At 36.5% G+C, this 18512-nt stretch overlaps 1 protein-coding gene across 1 annotated transcript in view; it reads right to left on the minus strand.

Moving 5' to 3' along the window:
* The window catches only part of PTPRZ1 (protein tyrosine phosphatase receptor type Z1), a 102726-nt gene that overhangs the window by 53109 nt on the left and 31105 nt on the right, over positions 1–18512 (minus strand). Inside the window, exons 3-8 of the mRNA XM_062592002.1 lie at positions 8894–9073; positions 6901–7052; positions 5343–5438; positions 5011–5077; positions 2246–2403; positions 1525–1675 (exon numbers count right to left, since the gene is read on the minus strand). Of these exons, the coding sequence (XP_062447986.1) occupies positions 1525–1675; positions 2246–2403; positions 5011–5077; positions 5343–5438; positions 6901–7052; positions 8894–9073 (804 nt within the window). The remainder of the gene's footprint in view (positions 1–1524; positions 1676–2245; positions 2404–5010; positions 5078–5342; positions 5439–6900; positions 7053–8893; positions 9074–18512) is intronic.

The raw sequence follows: 18512 nt of genomic DNA on the forward strand, positions 1-18512 counted from the left end.
ATTAGGTTAGTGTGGCACAGCTGAAAGCGGCTTCTCTCTATTGTAGCCTGAGCTGAAGAGGTCAAGGCCAAGGTCAAAGCAGTAGTGCAGCTATCTAGGAGGCAAGTGGATTAAAAAGGGCAGCAGAAGTCATGCTCTCTGTCTTCAAGTCCTTTGCCCATGACACTTCTTCACTGTAGACTGACTGCTTTTTACAAAGGACTGAGAAGATTCATTTCTTTCCTACAGCATGAACATTAGGAAAGGTGAACTACACTACAGTATGACTTGTCTCCCAGAGACCTTCATTAAGGGGAAAAATTTGAGGAAGGATTCTCCTTTTTCAAGTAAGGCCAAATCAGCAAAGACCATGGGAACTATATTTTGAAATAGCAGTTTATTTATCATAATTTGCTTAACTGTTGAAGCTCAATTCTTTATTCATTCTCCAAGCTACAAAATTGTAAGTGCTGTTGCATAAAGTGCCCCTGGCAGAAAGTAAACTTCTTGGCATAAACCAGTCTGAAAAATTACAGTTTGTGGGCACACATCTGAGGAGTTTATGAGAAACTGAGGTCAAAACAGAAATGTCTCTGGTCAGTTGTATAATAAGCAGTAAAGCCATTCCGTACTGTGCTGGGAAGCAAACAGCACCATGTGAGCAGGCAGGAGACCCAGTCCTCCGGCACTTCTGAATGATGGACATCTAGCTTTTATGCAAATTCCATACACAGAATCCTTCCAGTCGGAAAAGCAATATCCAACCAGCCAAAGCAAATTAAAATAAAATCATGCTTGTTTCTATTCTGGAAAATACTTACACATTTTAGTCATCTGTACATATCTAATTAACTACAGTTCAGTACAACTGTGTTTAAGAATTTAGAGGTATCCCTATCCTAGTAGCAACTCAGCCTCCAGATTAGGTATTTACTGCTAGAGGGCGAATATTCTTCCTTGTGCTTGTGAGTATAAAAATAACTTACTTACATATTTAGTGCTAGATCTCGTTTCCCATTACATAACATACTGTTGTGGTGACATAACCTCCACTGAGTTCCCTGAGATTTTAGAGTAAAATAGAAAACAGAATTTGGCTTCTGGGATTCTTTCCACCTATCTATCACCTTCTCAGTAGCCTACATGAAATTAGTTTTGTGATATCTCTTCATCTTCCATTGGAGAAGCATCCACATTATACAACTGAGAACCAGATGGGTTTGTAAAATAAAATCCTCTTGTTGCCTATGAGATAGCAGCTTTGTTTAGATCTGAAACACATGAAAAGGGCAGTGCAAAAAAGCTTGAACTGACGTGATCTTCACTGAACGTTTGGTCAAGACAAGCATTTAATTTTCCACTCCATTTAATCTGACATGTTTTATGAGTGCTAGTTTTTTTCCTCTGAAGTGATAGATTTATGAATAATAATAGAGGGTGCTGCTTTCTGCATATTTTAAAATGAGTATCTTGATACTGGAATGAATTTTGTACTTAAAATTGTCTTTCCACCTATGAAGATAGGAATAAGTGTTCAGTAAATACCTGCTTCATGAATTTCTTCTTGTCCAGTGTAAGAGGAAAACACTTGCCCAAAGAACTTATACTGCTGTTCTCTAAAGTTGTTTTGCAGGTAGTCCATCAGCATAACATAGCCAGACTGCTGCATTGTAAGAACTTCACAGAATACAGCTAACTAAAGCAAATGAGAAAAAAGAAATGTCAGAAGTCATAGCAAATTAACTAGATCCCAGTTACAGGCAAAACCCTGGAGAGGAGATGCTATGTAAACTCTCCCAGTCGACTTCTCTCAGGTGGTACTGAACTTTTTTTTGTCTGTATCAGCAGAGAATCATTACTCCACCTGTATTCCCCAACCACTCTGCTGCTGGAGCTATTCCCGGCCCGTTCACCACCATTTAGCCAGGGGAATATGGAAAGAGCATTTTGCACTCCTCTTAATCTGGGCCAAAAGCTAAGATATCCTTCAGAGTTAGAAAGTACGTTCTTACTGCCTTGTAAGGAAAGCAATGACTGGGAATGTGGTCCTGAACTCAAAAAGGCAAAAGATAACACAAATAATAGATAGAGACAGAGATAGAGACAGATATACTTACTGACTTCATGAAAACTTAAAAACTAGATAAAAGAAATATCAGGTTGTTGGTCCAGTAACGAACATCCTGAGCTTTTACCATGTACATAAAAACTGTTTTTCTCTGGAGGTGAGAAGAATTGTTCGGATTTAACACATTAAATGAATTACCTGGTCTTCAGAAATAGTAATGGTATCTTTAAACACAATCCATTCAACTGTTTCAGAGCAGGGAGGAGTTGATAAAGATCCATTATATGTGTAATATTTGTCTGTTGCGTTTGGCAAAAGGTTCAGCAAAATAAATGGCTCTAACGCAGCCTGCTTTCCTGAAAAAAAAAAAAAACTTTCATAGACAGATAGTTAAAACATTGCATAAATAGAACTACAGCTTTCCAAAAGAGCTTCTGTTATGGGAACAGGCTAATTTTGAGTCTTTTCAAAATCTGACTTCCAGGGAGATTAGCATACAAACAAATTGCTGGGCTTTTTCCATCTAGTTTGAGTAAATATTGATCAATACCAATGTGGTGTATGTGGGAAGATCTAATAAGCTACATCAGTAATAAAGGAACCAGTACACTGGCTCCCAGTAACTCTCTCATGGCAAGGTTTTTAACTTTTCCTGAATTTGGGCAAGCTGTTGCATTCTCACAGGATCTTAACCTCTGTAGAAACTCACTGCCTGGGGAAATGTCACCCTGCTAGAACTGAGTTATATCACTCTTGTTTATAGAAGTGCCCCTTCTGCAGATCAGGGCATTTTAAAATGGTGATAATACAGTGAAAAGCTGTAACAGCTTTACACAAAGCAAGAAAGGAGGAAAAGACCTCCCCCAAGAGAGCAGACATTGCTCTCTGTTGTCCTGTGAAAGAAACGTCACCTTTTTCAGGTGATCATTTTACCTTGTCAGCTGAGAGCATGCATGAGGAACAGCTGAGTATCCATTCACAGAAACCAAGTTCATGTTCATATGGCAGAATTTTTCAGTTTGAGATTATTATCAAGGATCTATTTTATTGACAGATGCACCCAAACCAGTATTTTTTCTTTCTATCTTGGAATAAATGTGGATCTTTATGTAAGTCATTTCAATTCAAAATTAGTGATTTTAAATTTCTCCCTCTTTAATAAATATTCACTTATGAATATTTAATGAATATTAATACTGTATGTTAACTTGTGGTTTTCCAGATATATTTCTCCTGGAAACCCTTGGAAGAATTTCTGACCTGTCCTTGTCTTCATAATTCCTTTCAAATTTAGAGAGAACAATGAATTATATCAACAATTTATTATAAAGCATTGATTTTTCCTGTACAGTGACTGTTGTTCCACTGAGTTAAGCTCTAAAAGCTAGTTCTTCCCCTTTCTCTTAGCCACATATAATGAAAGGGAAACATATAGCAGTGTTGAACTATTTATGCTGTTGAACTATTTCTTCTGTTTACATGTTAGCCATCTTCAGATACCAGCTATTATTGCTATCTGGTAAGTGTCTAACTAATGCATTCCTCCTTCAGTAAAAATGAATGGCTAACCCATTTTAGACAGAGGCTTGTGGACATGAGACTTCTCATTTATACTAAGAATCCTGCTATGAACTTTACACTTTCGGATTTAAAATGCCATTTAATTTGACTGACAGTCTAGAGTCTAAAACCAAACATCAACAAAGAATTATGAGAAACAGTTTGTCTAGAAGGAACAAGACTGTTCCTCTGCAGAGCTTGAGAACTGAGTTACTCTAATTCAAAAATGCAAAATACAAGATATGACTGACAGTGACAGATCCCGTATACAGCAGACAAGGACAGATCATGTGCTACACACATTTCTGGAGGATAAACAACTTGATTTATTCATGACCTGAATTTTCAGAGCTCATTTACATTTTATTCAAGAAAATCACATTTTGCTCGTTGCTGAAGTGCCACATACTAGCTGTATTTTGAGTCGTGGTGCCTATAGTTCATAGCTCCTACATCTCCTGCATCCATAATGTTGGACAGCATCTGCCGTGATAAAATATTCTTTCTTCTTTGTGTTTCATGTAAGAAGATTCTCAAAGATAATGAACCCTAACTGCTTTACATGCCCAGCTCTTCCGTCTTTGTAAGTTATAAAAGTTAGTCCTTGTAATATTTGTTGAACATTTTCTGGAGAGGATCAACTACAATTTTAGCACCATATCTTCAAAAGCTTTTAAGATAATGACACTAACAATCTTTAACACTTTAAGCCCATCAGTCTGAAAGGGTTTTACAAAACACAAGTATTGTTAAGTATAGGGTAACTGAGGCAAAATTAGCCTTTTACTTAGGATCATAGCTGTGGTGCAAGAACATTCCTGCTCAGGACAGCACACATTCCTGTTTTTATTTGAAACAATGGTGAAACTGAGTTAGAAATAAGCCCAGATCTCCTTATGCATTACTCCATAATCTCTGTACTCTGATGTAAAACCATGAGGAATTTTGAAATATTAAAGTGTCAACATTTGGTTTCAATACTGCTAGTGCAAATATAATACAACTGGATCATTTCAGATTTACACAAGGGTTATTGCAAAAAGAATTCATCTCCACAGAGTGTACAGAATACTAATATTCACTCACTCTTGTAAGACACATCTTGGATTGTTGCAATGGGTTTATTTGCCTTCCAACAGTATAAAAAACTCAGAAATGCATGACTAAGAAACCTCACAAAGTAAATCAGATATTTCTCTTGAGTTAGCATTTAGAGTGTTGTAAATTCCTTATGATAGTTATATTTATTCATTTACACTCACTGCTGTTAATACAAATATTCAGTTTTAGGGTAAATCAAATAAATATTTTTTTTCTAACAAAATAGATGAAAAGTTTACATAATTATGCTGAAATGGAATTTAGTCTAATCAATAATCAATAAAACACAGGGATAAACTTACCAAAACGACTAACACTATCTACTCCATTAATGATTGGATTATAATCCGGATTGTCTTCTGGTCCAATCTGTTAAAAAGAAATTGCTGGGTTTTTTTTTTTCAGTACAAACTTAATGGAAAAAAAAATCAAAGGTTGCATTTTACCACCAAAACTATAGATGATATAAAGCAAAACAGGCATTTTTGCCTGTTTGCTTTTTAGTGAAAATAAATTAGAAAAATATGTGCAAATTTTTGACTCACTGATCATACACTGGAACCAGTTAAATTCAGTTTGAACATCTGCTGCATTTCAAAGCTTATTTAATGCCACAAAAATATATTTCGTTTACCTCAAATAAAACTGATAAAGCTCTTAACTTTCCATTTCCTTTAATTGCCTCTTCAAAATTTGTAAACTGATCTGCATCATAGCAGTAGATTTGCATCTGTAAATAAAATATATTCAAATGTTACATATATAAAATATATATTAAAAAATCAATGCAGTTACTTATATTCTTAGTCTGAGAAAAATCTTCAACCAATTAATTTAATAACAGTACATGGAATTGTTACACATCTCACATGCATTAACAGAACATACAGAATGGAATTCATCAGCTTTTAGCTATCTACAAACTATCTATCTTAGAAAACCATTAAGTTTGCAGGAACTATCCATTCAAGGAACATATCATTTGCCACCAATCTAGCAAGTCTAGATAACTTGCTTACAATGGACATCTAACTTAGAAGGGAATCTTCAAGTTGGGGTAACCCCCTCAGGAGTTTCGATAAGGCAGAATTTCCCTATGGTATCTGCTTCACAGTAAATTTAGAGAAGTATTGATAATAAAAAACTGCCAGATATTCTGGGACCTCATTTAAGCGGAGTCCTGGGCATTGGCCTAAGTCCAGCTGCCTCTCTCTGCTCCCTCAGTTGGGAAATCCCTTCCTGTGAAGGGTCACCAATACGAAGCGGGGGTTTGCTACTGCTGCTGCCTTTTCATGAGATGGTGATGGAGGAGAATCTTCTCTTTGATGCCATGGCAGGAGTGTGAGTGGAAATTTTTAAATGGCTGTGAGGTGGAGGAAGCCCAGGGGATGGTCCTGGCCACAGCTCTCCTTGGAGCAGAGAAGAGAGCACCGCGGCCCCATTGCTTTGCTCTGACACAGAAAGCCATAGTGCTTCGAGTGAGGAGCAACACGGATGCATGCCATAGCTGCACCTTTTTGAGCTGAAAACGATCGCATAGCCACTTTGAGGGTTAAGAGTGCACATTCAGAGTGCCCCCATGGTATTCAGCCCAGCAAAAGTTGCTCCTCTTCTCCTCCGCATCCCTGAACTTCTGCAAGCTGAGAGGGAGAGCCACTACGTCTGTGGGAAAAGCAGCCAGCCGGGCCTTCCTCAGTGGCGGGGCTGCTGGCCTGGCCGCCCGGGCTCCGTGGGAGCCTTGAACTCCGCTCACACGGTGGCTCCTGGCCTCCTGGCTCGCCCTCCAGCTCCCAGGTCCAAGCTTGGCCAGGCTGACGGGGCTTTGTCTCGACGAGGCGCAGCGGCTCCTCGCTCCTGCTGACTCCGAACAATGCCCCAGCTTGGAAAAAGCGCCTTTGCACTTTAAATAGCTTATTACTGTGGGATAAGATGGGCCAAGCTCTTAGAAGTTTAACCGTCAGTGGGAGTTCGGCCTTTATCAGATTAGCTGGACCAACTCCTAATGCACTGTTAAAATGCATGTGTGAAAATGTACCGTTTATACATCTTCAGTGTGCCTTACATTTTCTTTTCAGGTATGTCATTTAAATATTATTAATTTTTAAGTGATGATTATACATTATGAAGCTATTAAATAAGCAGTGTGACTACCTGCAGAAATATAATTCCACAAAATCTATTCTGTACTTTACCTCAAGAGGAAATTTTTGCCCTTCCAAACTATGTTCTGATCCATCTGATGATATGTTGCATTTTCCCCAGTGAAAAGTGATCTTGCTTGCTTTAAAAACTGTGTCTAAGCCACCTCCGCTTACATAATAATCATTTGTCAAGTTAATTTCCACTGAAAAAAGAGAGAAACACAGAGAAAGAGAAAAGGAGGGTCAATATAAAAGCCAGCCAAGGCGTCTGTGACTCTAGTATTTCAGTATTAGACCAAAAGCTAAGCATGTTATAGTTCTTTTCCTGCACTTCATAAGCAATTTGACAGAAAGTTGATTATTAAAGCCAAATAAAGAGTGTGTTAATCCACTATTAACAAAAAGAAATATATTTCATTTCATTTCATGCTGCAACTCACAAAATAATTATCTAGTGAAATGAATTATTTTTATGTACTCCTATCATCTGAAACTAACCACATAATCACACTAACCCAAAGCTCAGAAAAACTGGCTTAACCATGAAACTGTCCTTCTAAGGAAAGAAATTCCCTAAAATAAAAAGCCTCCTGAAAGTATATGCAGTTGTAAGAAAAAGAGATCCCTGCCATTAATTATTAACATAATTCTAGATACATATCATCAGGAAACACTACAAAAAGAAAATTGTATCCCATTACTAGGAAAACTATCCTGTCTGTGAGAGTCCTCAATTGTGGAACAATTTGGTACAGAAGTAGGTGACGATGAGTCTTCACCAGGCTGTAGTAGTTGCAAACTGTTAAAGGACTGAACATTTTTCTGCTGGAGAGAATTACAAGGATGGAAAAGACACTTCTCCATGTTTGGCTTTTCCACTTTCAGTGACGGTGAATTGTCAGACCTCTTGCTAAAACAGTGATAATGGAGTTCAGCTTCCTTTCATTCCTCTCTTCAAGACCTTGAAGCCAAACTTAACTGAAAGGCTTAGCAAGTTCCTTTCACAATATCTGAATTGTTATAGGATTATAGGGGGGAAAACTCAGATCACTTTTATGGACTTTAAAGAGTGTTTCCTCAGAGCTTTCTCTAAAGGACAAATGAACTATTTATCTCACCTAGGAGGGCAAGAGGGCAGTAAACAATTCATTGACCAGTATGTAGGAAGTACATGATGGTTCCAAGAACAGAAACCAGGAACAATGACACTAAAATAAAATAAAATGGCAGGCCAAGTGCTCCTACAGTATCTGGTGGAAGCTTAGAGATAGTCATTAAGATATTCTTTACCTACGCCTGAAACAAGAAAAAGTACTTCCAACCAAGCAGTCTGTGATACTAACCTAGATTTATACAGCAAAGTGGTTGTAAAAAAGATTCATTTGGCAATGCAAATTAAGCTTCTTTTATAGTTGGTTAAAATAGGCATTTGTAGGCATAAATCATCTCTTCCTAAAATATATTTCTAAGATAGGTTGGACCATTGGACCATAAAAGCACCTATTTCTCTTCTTTGACTACAATAGGAAGCTGAAGTGTAATTTCAATGCAAGGGTCCACCTTAACAGATGTTTAAAGATAAGGTGAGATGAAGCCCATCCTCCACATTTGAAACCACAGCCAGCCCGTGAAGTGCTTCTAGATGGGCAGGTAATTTAGTCATACTTAAAAAGAATCATTTTTGTAAACTTATTGCATATTCCAGTTATGTAGTAGTAGTAGTAAGCATCATTTTGCGGCAAATGCTAAATTGCCGTTTAGCTTCAATAAAGTACTCATGATGAGAAGATAGTAATCATGCGATTGCTCTGGTTCTATCTGCCTGTGCATGAATACATTCCCTTTGTGTTTTCTGTTTTAGTGACTTCTCTATTACGCTTGGCCACTGCCATCACCTATTTTTTTCTTTTATGGATGAACTCAGAAACGCAAATGCTAGGGAAAAAGAAAACGGAAAATGAAAAAACATTAAAAGCTCTTGGCTGACTGTCCTCTATCAATTTTCTGACTCATTTAACTCCACACATGAAATTGGAGTTTTTACCTGTTTTGCCAGTATTGTGAATGAAAGTATCTTCCAAAGTTTCTTTTTCCCACCCATGGAATTTAAGTTTCTTCAGATTCACATTTACTTGGGTAAGATCTTCATCTATATTAATAGGAGATTGTTTGGCACCATTGCAGGATGAATATTTCTTTCCCCAGTTCTTTTGGTTCAAAGTTCCTAGAAATGAAAACATTTAAAGTAAACAGTTACATACATTGATTGGGACATTTAAATCCTAAACTGGTTCTAAATATTATTTAAAACTTTTATTTTTAATATAGGAATGTTAAGACATAATTTGTGTCTGTGTCTGTTCTTAATCTGTGATCAGATTTTTCTTCTTAGGCCTCCATGAGTAGTACAATATTCAGCACACAGAACTTGCACTCTAACTTTCAGAATTAGGTTACCTTTTGACCATTTTGAAAGTGAAGCATTTACAATTTTGAATCCCCAGGGAAAGAAGAACATAGAAAAACTCACACACAGTATATAGCAATGAAAAATAAAATAGGAATTAAATAAATTTTCAGATGAAACAAACTGTAATTCAAAATCTTTGGGAACTGCTGCAAAATCTTCCTTTCTAAACAGCTCTTTTAATCATAAAAACATTGCTAACTTCCCTTCTGCACATGGATGTCAACCAGCCAATAAGATCTTTAAATAAATCCTTATGCAAATTAAAGAAAGAAAAGTGATTTCACCCTGAAAAGGAAAAAGGCTAGTGATGCTATGGCTAGAGAGAGGGGATATATGGCCAGGTTTTGCACATAGAGGACTCCATAAGCTCTCCAGCCATTTCTCTACACTGCAGCCAGACAAGAGAGAACGGGAAGCCTTGTGCTTCAGCAGGGCACATCTGCCGGGGGACAGGGCATCATCACGGCATTGCACTACAGACAATTTTATACACAGATGACATGGATGCAAACCGCAGGTCCTTGAATCACAACAATATTTTCCATGAAAAATGCTCAGGTACTCAAGAGATTAGTGCAGTGAGTTCAGAGATGTTCTGAGAATGTTTTGATTATATGTTTATATAATACAGTAACATACACAATACTATATTTTTTGTGTATTTATACACACACATACACACAAATAAATACTTCTTCCTAATAATTCTGGTAACACTTCAACAGGCCAATTAAAACCGATGGTTGACTGTACAGACATACAAAAATGTAATTATTTCACTTAGCTAGTAGTTAAGAGCTAATATTAGTGCATCCAATGCACACATTTGAATGCTATTAGATGTGCTGAAATGAGGCGGTGCTCTTTTTTAGGCTGCTGTAGTACATCCCAGTCTGTCTGTGGAAGATTTGCTGTACTGTATGCCAGGCAAGGACAGGCCTCATATTGCACAAGGAAAACTCAGAAAAGGAGACGAAATGCAGCCAATACTGTAACCATGACAATAGGCAGTAATACAAGATGCTCATCTGGATAGCTAGAACCTAGAAACAAAGTTGAGCTAAATTATTCAAGAAGCACTGAGTAAAGCAAGTTACCAGTATCACCTTGCCACCCCAGAAGTACTGCAGGTCAAATGGTATGTAAACTCATTTACGTGTTTCAAACAGGAACAGAAGAAACTGTTAGGCATAACATCCAAGGGAACCAAAATGAGTTTTAGTCATAATGTGATGAATCTGAGTTTCCTGCAGCTAAGGATTACAGCTCTGTACTGGCCCCCTTGGGAGTATCATATTGTGTAAGCTTTCCAGCTCCTCCTCAAGTAATGCTTTTCCTGGACATTAACCATGAGTTATAGTTTACCACCTGGGAAAATAATGTAAGATTCTGATTTCTAATGTATTTGTCATAAGAAAAGAGTGGCTAATAATATTCCACTTTCTCTCTCAAAAGCCTCCCTGAGCAGATTTTGAGCCCAAGTCAACCACAACTTGGCGATGAATCTGCTAAGATCTCCTATAGCAAAATTCACAATTATTGATGGCTTTTAAATCCAAGAAATCTAATTATATTTGAATATAAGCTAGAATAATTAACTTTTTAAAAAGCAGAGCTTTCAGACAGGGTCAGACAGAACAGAAGTAACAAGCATTAGTACACAATTCTCGGCTTGCCCCTTGCATCCTTTCAGACAGGCCCTTGTTTCCAGGTTGGGTTTCAGCCAACTCTGTGATTTTCCAAGCTGCAGCAAACTCTTCAGATTCCTCTCTGGCGCTTTGAAAGCTGCTGCCACTTTTGGCCAGGCTAGCTGGCCATAGCCACCCATCTGAAGTCAGCCTGTGTCCTCCGCTCTGTGCAGAGCTTCTTTCACTCCCTCCTTTACTCATAGCCCATGATTTCCAGAAGCTCCTGCAGTTTGCCCCAGGGAGAAGCAATATTCTCTCTCTTCCCACTGACCTACCCACTCCCCTTGTGCACATGCAACCTTTCCTTCAGGACATCATTGTGAATCTTTTTCCAATACGCGTTTCCCTTATTCTGCTCTTTCCACCAGTGACACTATAATTAATTGATCAAGAATTCTACTTGTTTCTCTCTCTTGCTTCTGCACTTTTGGGCACTTTCTTCCATGTTTATTTTAAGGAATGCAAACTTCCCCAATTTTTCCCTTGAAATTCCCTGCTATACACTATCAAGTTCAATTAAAACAAACATATTAAAAATATATATATAAATATATATAAATATATATATATAAATATATATAAAAATAAAGAAATTATAATCTCCTTCCACTTTTTCTAGTTTCATATTTTGTATTTCAGGATTTGTTATACAGAATGCAAATTTGTTGACTTGGTAGTCTTATTACTATCTGTGCCTCAGCACATAATACAACAAATCCCTAGCGCAAAGTTAATGATAACAATAGTAATCTTCACACACCCCAAAAGATAGTGTTGTGCCAACATTAAAATCCATCATGGCATCCTGACTCAGAGTATGTGGAGTTATGCAGGATGCCAGCTGTAGGCAGTATAGCAACGCCTGTGGCCCAACTGAGGAAGTTTGTTCTTTCATTCTGGATGTGAAGTATCGTATTGCCAGGAAGAAAACAGAGAAGTTAGAAGGCATGGTCTGATGAAAAACATTATTTCCTGTTTCCCAGAAAGACCTCAATCCTATGAGGTGGGCTTGCTAAAATGATTTGATAATAGTCTACTTTTTCTTCTATGTAGAAACAATGGCAAATTAGTCAAGCAACTTACTGTATAAAAAAGATTCCCTTTCATAATGAGCTTTGCAGTTTGCCACTTATTGAAATCTTATGACATCTGCAAATCCTCCTGCCCCAAAGAAACTTTTAGAACAGTGATCTTCATGTGATTACATGTTGCAATATACTTGCCAGTAGTCATGGTAAGAAGCTAATCTGTGCACGCTATATATGAAGGAGATGCAAATATTATTCCTGATGATACTCTCTGATTAACAAAAAGAAAAATACCTATTGTAGTTCTATGAAGGTTAATTGAAATCACTCAAGAATAAAAGTACTTCTACAGTTGCAAAAGACAAGAGATAAGACTTCTCATTAAGACAAATTAACCAAAATCCCCAAATCAATGCCTGCTGGCAAATTTGAATAAGTATGTGACAACTTTTAATCATTTTTTATTTGTGGTCAAACATTTGGCGTAGCTGAAAAACTAAATAAGCAACGAACAATATTATTGTCTACAATTGCAGAATTACACACAAGTGACCTTAGCACGGAGTAACACAGGCAACATGGAAGCTGTTTTTTGCAAATGACGCAAAGCCTTCTCTGAAGTAGAACAAGCTATAGGAAAAAATGATACTGAACTCACTAATGGGGACCAAGATTCCGTGTTCATTCCATATGTTGAGGAAAAACAGATATATAACTACTGAGAAGTTGTATTATTATGAAAGGCTATGAAATTAAACATAAACAGGCTCCTGCTGGAGTAGGAATATAGGGAATTCCTGCAGTTCAGTCATGATGGTTCAAAGTATATTTGAATAGTAAAATACATGTTTTTGCATAAATCCTGCAAGTGTTGGAGCAGATATTGGCTGTGTTAGCAGCCAGTGTTAGCAAGTAGTGGAGATCAAGAGAAGTGGATTTATAGAGTGAAACAGTGAGGCTGAGGACCAGATGTCCACAGTATTTCAGAAGGTTTTTACCTCAGAGACTCTCTCTGTGTGGTCCCACAAGCTGAACGCCCATTAGCAGTTAAAATGCATTAGGTGCACATTTTCTGTTTAACTTCAGCTGAGATGACTCCAAGTCTCACACTTTGAGACAACTTTGCCTTGTGAACCAAAACCTGGTAAGTGGCGAGCAAGCAAGAGATTTGCTTCAAAAGTCCACTCCTGATCTAAACTAAAACATTACTGTAAATGCACCCACTGTAGTCAGCAGGTGGTGAAGCTGCTGTAGTTTACATGACTTGCAGAAAGCCAAAGTAAAAGAGAAAAAAACAAATGTTTCTAAACAAGAGCAGATTGCTTTACTGTAGGTGTTATAATGGAAATCATAAATCAAAGCAATGTGAGCCATTTTGAAAAATATTGTTGGAACGGAGCTTTGAAAATGAATTTCCCCAAACTGTGCTTTGCTCAGAAAGAAATCTGAGAAGAATAAACATGTGCATGATACAACTCGAAACGTGCACAGAGAAAGCAATGTTTGTCAAAACTGTCAGCTCTGAAGAAGGAACTGACAGTTCACAATGAATACAAATGCACCTGAATACAGCAGATTACAGGTTACATGGACGACTGCTAATACCTTAACAACTCTTCTTGCCCAGGACAGAATGTCCAAAGAAAAATTTTTTACCTATTTTTTTTTAGGAATCGTTGATATGGAGCTCTTTGCCTCATCCTTAGCCTCGCTGATCTCAACTCTGCCAGGAGAGTCCAATTCTTGCTTTGTACTCCACTCAAAAGACTGCTGCAGTCTTTGGAAAATCTGGCCCATAATATGTTACTACACTTCTATCTTTTGTTAAAATATTTGAAAGAAAAGCTTCTATCACATAATTCTGCACGTCAGTAACCCAAGCAAGTTGAAAGAGAGAGCTGTGAAGCTGTGTGGGCTGCGGTCCCCTCAGCAGCTTGCCAGAAGAGGTGCTTCTCAGAGTGCTAACACACCACTATGCATGTGTCCACTGGGCTATAAACCACCTCTGTGAGCGTAGTTTTCTACTATGATATATACCAAGAATGTAAAATTTAAACCTTGAACCAAAGGAACCTGATTCTAAATACGTGAAACAAATACTCTGTATTTCTTCTTCTTACTGAACATAGATATAGTTTCTGAAGAAACAGGCTGTTAATAATAAAGCTTTGGCTTTATGGGACTAATAGTGATGTCAGAAAAGTATATTCGCGAGGAGACAAGTTTTAGTTGGAAGCACTACCAACACTAGTACGTGTTGTTCTGACACCAGAGGTTGCATTCCTAGGTCTCATTAGGATCATGTTTCATGTGAATGAAGATAAACTTTGCGTGTGTGCCCTGAGGAACTGTAAGAAGCCTTAAAGTTAATGACAGTTACAGAAAAAGAAATGTTTTAAACACACATCAAAGGGAAGAAGCCATACTTTGTAGATATAAGCTTTGAAATACTGAAAAGCTAAAAGCATTCCTGTTAAGAATAGATTTAGTTCACAACTCAACTCTTACCCACTGCAAAGTATAAACACTGCCTCTGAAACTGGCAATATAGCCGGAGTGAAATAAAGGTAGTACAGAAATAATCATAAGTCTGATCCACATTTTCTATTGCTTCTACCTCACTTACTGTTTTGCAAATTAAGCTGTTGAGAACCCTATGGTTTATATTATAGATGACAGAAAAGAGAGATGGCTATTTTAACTCTACTTAATTTTTCCGACTCTGTTTTTCATCACTTTTGCTTCTTTCATGATATAATTACTTTTATAGAGAAGTTTGAAAATGTATGGGGAATGAAGGATGTTCCTGTTGTGTGAACTGCTAGAAATGGATCTGATTTATCAAAAATCTTACCACTTTGAAAGGGCTAAGTGATTTAAAGTTTTTTTTTTGTTTGTTTGTTTTTTAAGCAAACTCATTTTAACCCAAGATGACAGAAATAAGGCTATGAAAAGATGTGGGTACTTAAACTGGGACAAAGTTTAAACTTAGATGTCCAAGATGTCCAAAATCTGTTGTGAACACCAAACTTCATTTCTTACCTCTTTGTTTCTGATTCACCATTTACATTGTGCATACAAACTAGATCACCACAGCAGACACGGCTAATGCATTCAGCCTGTTACGGAAAACTGTACAACACAGTTTTTCATCCTCCAAGTTAGAAGAGTAATTTCAATTCACATTTCAGATTAAGTAGGTAAAGAGCTGGACCAAAAGAGAGGTACTGCCAATACTAGTCTTGTGATTCTAGTTATAGCTCATGTTATAACAGTCCTAACGTGAACAGTTTTATTCTGGGGAAACATTTTGGTCTTCAGAAATGAAAGGTTTGTTTTACGTATTACTAAGTAAAAAACAAAATTTCTATTTCATCTTGATGTGCATTAGAAGTGTTTTGGGGTTTCATGTTTCCCCCTCCCTCCTCTCCAATTTGGCCATCTAACCAAAACCCTAATGATTCTCACAGCCCTTTCATTAAGCTTTCTATAAGTTTTTCAGACTGAAAAAAGTCCATATTTAAAGGGGTGATTTTGAACACTTTTTAAGTGTTCAAAAATGAAAGTAATTATACTGGTTGTGTTAAGGAGAGTCAGATCAAAGATTAACTGCATGGCCACTCTGAAAAACTTTCATATTTTTTAAACCATCAAAGCTCAACACTAATAAAGTAATTTGCTTTTAAATGAACAGGAGTCAAATATAGTTATAGATTTTTTTTGCACAAATACAGTGATAGAAAAAATAATCTATTTTACATATTTTTACATGTTTTACTACTATAAGATTTAATAATTCCAGTGAAGCAAATAAATGAACAAAACATTCTTGTTACTTTGCAATTAGATGCATTCAGGCCAGTCAAAACATCTAATTTATTGTTTTGTTTAGCACCTTATTTCTGATTTTCATATCTAAATATCACCATACATACATTTTAGGTTAATATATTTCAATATGTGCACACAAAAAGACAATATACACTGTATAGAAACAGGCAAATACGGACTTAACTTTAGGAGAATACCCTAAAAGATGGCACAACACAAATCCATCTTCAGTCGAACTCTGATACGTTCATTTTTGTGCTCCTCATATGAAACATGCTTGATCACTTACCTCTCATTGAAATCTAACTAGCAGGCGAGAAAAAATCTGATGAAAGTTTTTTTTTATCTTCAAATTATTAGACCTATAATTTTGTATATATTGTAGTGGCATAACTTTCTGGAATATTATCCAGAGCAGCTTAGAAACCTGGTAATTTGTGTTTTGTAAAATGTTTCTGCAAAAATATTTGCAGAAAATAAACAATAGTCCAGTGACACAGGTGCCAGAAATGTTAAATTAAAATATATGTATATATTCTGAGTAGAACAAATAAACAATTTAATATTTGTTTTGCATGAGTGAAAAGATGTTTTGCAACCTCAAATGAAATATTTGGATTTGCTTTTAAATTTTAACCTTTTAGAATTCCTTTTTCTCCTCTATATCAATGCTAGTAATTTTCAAAATGAAAATTTTGTTTCCAGATTTAAAAAATTACTGTTTGCTTTGATATTAATGAAAGAAAACAGTCTGGATTTTCCATATTTTCTCATATTTTTATCGTACTTATTTGTGCCTAAACTTTGTGCTTCCTCCACATCTCCACTCACTGAGACATTGCTCAATAAAATAATCCCAAATCAACCAAGTGAGAAAATATTTTTTTTTCATTCCATCCCCGCAAAATAAACATCATCAAATTATAGTTGTTGAGATAGATAAAAAGGAAAATTGTATGCAGTATTACAAATAGGGTGGCTTTCTGGTGGTTAGTTAGAAAATACATAATCAAATGCTTCTGTGCCAGAGACATACATGAGATAATCACTGATGCTCCATTTGCAGTGCACTCAATGGGATAGATGTTTAGATTAGGAGAAACATTACAGGGGAAAGTCATCCAATTCAATTTAAGGTTGAGTGTCTCTTCTCCATTATTCTCATCCCACTACTCCTGAGTTCGCACATAAATGCTCCCAGACAATCATGTAGCAATATATAATGAAAAATTGCCAATTATTTTTGTTAATTAACATAGTTCTGATAGCTTTGAATCATAGTTTCGATAATTGACATAGCTCTTAGCTGTATTTTTCAAGTAAGTTTTAAGCAGAAAATTTGGGATTTTGTCAACTGGAAAGAGTCCAGTTTAAAAAAAAAAAAAAAAAAAAAAAAAAAAAAAAGGAGGGAAAACACATTCTGTCTTCTGTTTTTATTTCTTTTCTTTTCTTTTTCTTTTCCTTTTTTTTTAAAACACATTCTGTCTTCTGTTTTTATTTCTTTTCTTTTCTTTTTCTTTTCCTTTTTTTTTAAAACACATTCTGTCTTCTGTTTTTATTTCTTTTCTTTTCTTTTTCTTTTCCTTTTTTTTTTTTTTTTTTTTTGACAATATGGGAAGTTCATTGGAAGCCTTGATTATATCTAAACCTTACTACCAGGAAGTCAGGTTGTAGTAATGACTTTCTTTACCTATAGTAATACTTCAGGACATGAAACTGAACACAACTTTGTTGAGTGACAAAGATCATTCTAAAATCACAAATAATCAAAGCTGAAAACAGAATTGGAATATGTGGAGCTGATTCACTTTCAGTTTAAGAATTAGGCACTGTCTTTTGCCCAGAGTGAGAGACACTGCCTATGACTTCATTTCATAGTTGCTTTTTATTTATTTATTGTTTATTATATTAGCTATTTTTTATTCATTTTTTTTCATGCTGGATATCCTCAAACTAGATGTCAACTAGATGTCATGGCATCGTTCAAGGCCTTTTTCAGCTCCCACAAGGAAAGGGCTTCCTATCTCTTCGTAAGGTGTTGGGCATGTCTCTACTAAGGAAAGATGTAGAAAGTGAGATGGTCAATTTGGAAACCTACCTAAAACCTACCTGATTTGCAAGATACAAGCCAAAAAGCTTTCCAAGGCAGGAACAGCCCCATCACAGTTCAGCTGTTTTTCCTGGAAACAGACTTAAAGCTTACTCCCTTACTGCAGAGAGAAGCAATGGATATATATTATTCTTCTATTGCTGAATAGGGGGATGAATGGAGTTCTTTTCTCCCTCTCCTCCATGTCATACAAGTAACAACCTGTTCAAAACATAATGGCTGAGTATGGCAAAGAATGTGTAGAATCAAAGCTTGCAGACCATAAAAATGCTCTTTAAAGGACCACCAACTAGAGCAAAGGAAGAGGAAGCAGTAATCGACTTCAAGTGCAGTATTTAGCATCTCTCTGGTAAGTGGTAGTTGATGTTATCCCAGGAGATGAGCACCGGGAAACCCATCTTTAGGGGCAAGGGACTTCATTCTAGCAAGAGTGCAATTCACCATTCAAGTCTCACGAAATGCACTAGGACAGTCTTGGCTTTTCACTCCTCACTGCTGCAAGGTACACTCTGCTGTATTTTAGAAATGATTTTAGG

Source organism: Rhea pennata, chromosome 1 (assembly GCF_028389875.1).
Source record: "Rhea pennata isolate bPtePen1 chromosome 1, bPtePen1.pri, whole genome shotgun sequence".
Lineage (NCBI taxonomy): Eukaryota > Metazoa > Chordata > Aves > Rheiformes > Rheidae > Rhea > Rhea pennata.